The sequence below is a fragment of the Adiantum capillus-veneris genome, chromosome 7 (assembly GCF_014529385.1).
Source record: "Adiantum capillus-veneris isolate H3 chromosome 7, ASM1452938v2, whole genome shotgun sequence".
Lineage (NCBI taxonomy): Eukaryota > Viridiplantae > Streptophyta > Polypodiopsida > Polypodiales > Pteridaceae > Adiantum > Adiantum capillus-veneris.
The window spans coordinates 52053998-52059287 of record NC_140937.1 but is presented as its reverse complement, the minus strand read 5'-3'; the positions used below and the strand labels follow the sequence as shown (position 1 = coordinate 52059287).

The 5290-nt window shown below is 47.0% G+C and overlaps 1 protein-coding gene across 1 annotated transcript; it reads left to right on the top strand.

Moving 5' to 3' along the window:
* Positions 1-2055: 2055 nt before the first annotated feature.
* Positions 2056-5049, top strand: LOC147453850 (short-chain dehydrogenase reductase 3b-like). The gene is made up of 2 exons (XM_086517213.1): positions 2056-2337; positions 4159-5049. Exons 1-2 carry the CDS (start codon positions 2318-2320, stop codon positions 4955-4957), a joined length of 819 nt encoding a protein of 272 aa, XP_086373339.1. The 5' UTR covers positions 2056-2317; the 3' UTR covers positions 4958-5049.
* Positions 5050-5290: the final 241 nt, after the last annotated feature.

Sequence of the window (5290 nt, the reverse complement as noted above, 5' to 3'; positions counted from 1 at the left end):
CTCGGTTGTGTCCGCCATAGAGACGTATTCTCTTCAGCACGGGCTCGCGTGCCGTTCAAGGCCAAAACCGCTCGGTTTCACGTAGGTGCTTCAGTCGCCCTTCCTCGTCACAAGCGGGGTTGCCCACTCGAGAGCTCTTGTCGAGTTTCCTGTGTAGAGAAGCTTCATGCCTCCATGCACATGCAAAAGCTCCAGATAGGTGTGGCTATCCATGCCTTTTTGTCCCCCCAAAAAAGTGATTGGCTCTTGATACCCGTTTAAAGCCTAGGGTAGCTAGACCTTGAGATCCTCCTCCCAACCTCCCATATAAAGCCAGGCTCCTAGCCTCTTGCCCTAGACGGATCCCCTGTCCACATTGCCTAGCCTGGCCTCTGGCCGTAGTCCGTAACTCCCTGGCCTTGCCCTTGTCCTGACAGGAGTATTTCCTAGATTTTTTGATTTTTGTTAAGCTCATGTACATGATTAATGCATCAAAGGTTGAACGACCTGCACGGCTAACGCATGGGGGATCTTTCCTAAACACCTGATGCTGGGCATCAAAGAGGTGTGGCGCCTAAACTAATATGGGCGGTATTGATTTCTTACCACCTGCTAGTATTTGGAATCCTTGCAGAGCTCGGGTCCATGGAGGGAGGCAAAGTGGCCTCAACTTATGTCTGGTTCAGGTAAGTTGAAGGTGTTCTGGCTCTCTCCTTGCGAAGTGAAATTCTCCGCTTGCTCGATCCCTACACAGGGTCTGATGCTTCTACTGGTCATTTATATATTTTTGAAGTTATGATATACCCAGATTTTGTACTTGCATTAATTCATGGTTGCTTGTTTCATTTAGATGAGGAATTTAAAGATTCTCTTTTGTCATTCTCATGTGTCTCTACGCACTCTATTTCACCCTCTACTCTTCTCTCACTCTCTTCATTCTCACAATGTGGTGTATACATGCATTCACCCTCCACTTGGTCATTTTCTTGAGTACGCTTTCATTCATACCCCACATTCAGGTGTAGCACTAGTCGTTAGGTACCTCTGGATGCAATTCGGTTCATGGCTTAAACTCCATGCTAGGTCGGGCGCTAAGAACTTCTCCCCCATGAAAAGGCTTCTACAACTTTGATGTATATTGAAATTGTATATTTTGCGCATAGAGCCCTGGGGAGGGGCATCTCTCAAGCTACATATGGTTGGTTGTCGCTTGCACAAGCTGGGGAGATGGACTCTGAGACGGGAGCTGCCACCCTAGAGACCAAGCGGGTGGTGAGTGGGGAGCTCGGGCAGCCAAAATGGTGGCGGGAGGCTGCCTTCGACAACAAAAGTCAAGGCGATGTGCAACAACGTGTTACCGAGCTGGCGGGGTATGCATAGTCTGGAGGGTCATAGAGGAGAAGGAAACTAAGAGTTGTAGTCTTTAGGGTGTAAAAGTCAATTACAAGGATGTCCTTTGTAGCATGGAGATTAGTGATGATGATAGGGTACATGTGGACAACGGAGGATGCAGAGAACACCAGTTATGGCTAGGTTGCTAGATCAACATGGAGAGAGAAGTGGGAGTTGGCCCCTGTTAAGCCGTTGCATCGAAATGGAGAGAGAAGGAGTGGAAGCAAGCCACTACCATCCATGCCTCTAGCAAGTGGCCCCGCAAGGAGCCGTTTAAGCTTAGAACGTAAAAATATATCTCCTTCTTCTTCCTCTCTCTCTCTCTCTCTCTCTCCACCAAAGGGATGTTGGCAAACCTTGAAAGAGATGAGGGAAACAGCTGGACACATTATTTTTTGCCACATGGTAATTTTTCCACCAGAATCCCAAGCGCCATAAACTTATTATATAGATTATTAGAGAGCAGATCCATAGGCAGTATTACTTTTGATGAAGCTAATATGCATGCATGATAATAAAAAAACGTTTAAAATTCGAATTCTTGGAGATGCCGAAATGGGCAGAAGCTTGCAAACAGCTGGCATCGACTGATTGGTTTAGCGCAAAAGGCTTCCTTGTGTTGGGGACCAACCAGGTTCGCTTCTTGCTGATGCGTGTTTCTTTTTGCCTCTGGACTTGGCAATGCACAGAGCTTGGCTTAGTTGGGATGGAATTTGCTGAGATTCCATCTAATAAATTGGGAGATGATTGAGCAAAGTATGTAGTAGTATTAGAAAGCAGGAGTGAGGCCCGTCGTGTAGTGGAGGGGGATTTGACCGTGAGCCACATTTAGCGAATCAGCATCTTCTTGGTGAGGATTACAAGGCCAGCCCTGCCTGATGCCCTCCATCGTCTGACCCCCGTCATACTGTCTGGTTTCTGCGTTCCCCTTCGACGCTCTTGCGACATGGCCAACTCTTCTAACAGGTATGCACGCAACACTGCTCCACCTGATTAGAGAGAGAGAGAGAGAGAGAGAGAGAGTGTCTGGCCAGATTGGAGAGAGAGAGAGAGAGAGAGAGAGAGGGAGGATTACGAGCGTTTCTCTCTACAAGCCTAGTACAAGGACCGGCCAGAGTCCGTCTCAAATGCTCGCTCATGCTCGCTCTCTCTCTCTCTCTCTCTCTCTCCCCGCAGCTTTTTGCAAGGTGAATAGGGTAGAAAGAGCATTGGGTCACAGCTCAGGAATCAGAAACCCCTCTTCATCGGTAAAGGCTCTCTCTCTCTCTCTCTCTCTCTCTCTCTCTCAATGTGGCAGAGGTCTTGAGTTCATGCTCTCTCTCTCTCTCTCTCTCTCTATGTGGCAGAGTAAGTGTGACTACTGGTCCTGTTCCGTACCAATGCCCCTCCCCCCCTCATCACTATATCACACGGGCATGCTCAAATGGGATCAATGGTGGAGGAGGAAAATGCGGGGCGCGTCAATCATGGACCGTCAGATTTGACGATGCCCCGAATTTACTAAGTTGCCCGAATTTGCAAATTTGCCCTGAATTTCCTAATCGGCCCATATTTACAATATGACGTACCCGAATCACCTATATTTGAATATACGCATGAGGACGTAGCACATGGCTCGTGGTGGGGAGGTCGGGGGTTCAAGTCATGGAGTGCGGATTGACCCGAATTCACAAGCTTGCCGGAATTTACTTTTCTCTCCGAATTTACCAAATACTCCAAATGTGTATCTGACGGCCCAAATCACCTCAACCATTGATCCCATTTGAGCATGTCCGTGCGAGATAGCGTGGAGGTCCTCATGACTTATTGACACCCCCTCTCTCAGGTGGGATCTACAGTCCCTATTGTTTGGGGGCGGCGGGATCAGTTTTGCACCGTCTGATGGCAGTTTAATCCCCAAGTGATCAACATGTGATCACAATTAAAGTGAACCCCAAGTAAATTTGATGTGAATATCAAGTGACCGCCAAGTGATCTCCGTGTGAATCCCAATCAACATGTGATCACCTTGTGACCCCACCCATTACCAAGTGATTATAGTGTGACCCCGACCATCCCAAAGTGATCTCCAAGTGAACACCATGTGATCCCCACCCCGTCATTTTTGCTATAGATTCTATATTCACACCTCCATTTCAAATGGCGCGCGATAGCTTAATGGGAGAGTCATGGCCTCCGGTTGTGTAGGTGGTGGGTTCGAGTCGCAGGGGCTCAATTAGTCGTAATCTTTTTATTCTTGTGAATAAATGACGGTCCACATCGTTCAAAGATGGTGGACTGTAGATCCCACCTGACAAGGGGGGTGTCAAATAGTCCCCCCCCCCTTCTTGGTGCATCGATTCGATGGTCCAAGGCATTCGCACCGTCGATAAGGAGCCCATGCCGTCAATCCCTTGTCTCTCTTCCCGTGTCACTTATGGACGAGCCCCCCCCCCCCTCCTAACGACAAAAAAAAAGAGTTATATCTCACATCGGCATGGGATATGGGATCAAAGAACCCCGTCAATCTAAGGGCCCTGACATTAATCGGACTCCATATATCTTGTTACATAAGTTTACATTCCCCGCTGCGATTTGTTTAAACGTGAGAACTTGAGTTAGACATCTATATCCCATGAACGGCATGCATGAGCCATGTGGGGCACTTAGTGCTCACACTCTAGGTTGTGGATTGAATCCTCCAAGGTAGGAAGGAGAGGGGCAAGGGGGGGCGACGTTAAACTCTAAAATGTGCAAAATTTTGTTGGTTTTCTGGTTAAAATTTAACTAATTCATTGATTTTTGTAGGCTGGAAGGGAAGGTGGCCATCATTACTGGTGGGGCAAGCGGCATAGGTGAGGCTAGTGTTCGCCTTTTTGTGGACAACGGCGCACGTGTGATCATAGCAGATGTTCAAGTCGAGAAAGGAACTTCATTAGCTAGTGAGTTGGGCAAGCATGTGGCAATATTCAAGCATTGTGATGTGACTCTTGAGACAGACGTGGAAGCACTTGTGGCGTTTGCAATTGAGCAATGGGGAAAGCTTGATATCATGTTCAATAATGCGGGTATTTTGGGAAAGACTGTGGTTGAAGACGTACAGGGCTTGAATATGCAAGACCTTCGTCGTGTATTGGAAGTGAATGTGCATGGCATGGCATTGGGGATGAAGTATGCAAGTAGGGCTATGGTGGACAAGGGAACTAAGGGTGTCATACTTTGTACTGCTAGTGTAGCTAGTGTTTTGGGTGGTTTGGCTCCTATTCCCTACACAGTCTCCAAGCATGCTATACTTGGGCTTGTGCGAGCCGCGTCAAGCGACTTGGGTAAGCATGGAATACGCGTCAATTGCATTTCCCCAAGTGGAGTGGTGACACCACTTTTGATGGACTACTTCCATGATGGCTTTGGAGACCCTAATTATACCCCGAAGCAAGCCCAAAATTTTGTTGACACTCATGCTAATCTCACTGGCCACTCTCTATCTCCTATGGACATTGCACGTGCCGCACTTTACTTAGCTTCTGAAGATGGAGCTTTTGTGAGCGGCCTCAACCTAATTATCGACGGCGGATTTTCAGCCTCCAACCACTCTCTTAATTCATAATTCTTTTCTTATTTGTAGCACAACAAAAGTTGTGAGATATTGAATGGGTCTTTTTTTGGAAGAAGTTGAAACCAATGGTCCTATGACTTGAACTAAGGTGTACAATTATGGATCTCTTTATTTCTTAGTTATTAAATTAGATTGTAAAGAAAAAAGTATAGAGCGCTCGAAAGCCGAAAGAGAGAACTATCTGATGATGGTCGCACAAGGAAGCGTCACCTTCCAATGCTCACATGTCCTGGTTTGTAGTGTAAATTTTCCGATTGAAAATGAAAATTCCCAATTGTAAATCAATTGGACCTTGATTTTCAAGGTCCAAAATTGGGCATTTTA

What these genes read in the sequence shown, in the direction of transcription:
- LOC147453850 (XM_086517213.1), top strand. Translation starts at nt 2,318, where the DNA reads ATGGCCAACTCTTCTAACAG. An exon ending in ATGGCCAACTCTTCTAACAG is followed by an intron (nt 2,338 to 4,158) that starts GTATGCACGCAA and finishes TGATTTTTGTAG; the next exon opens with GCTGGAAGGGAAGGTGGCCA.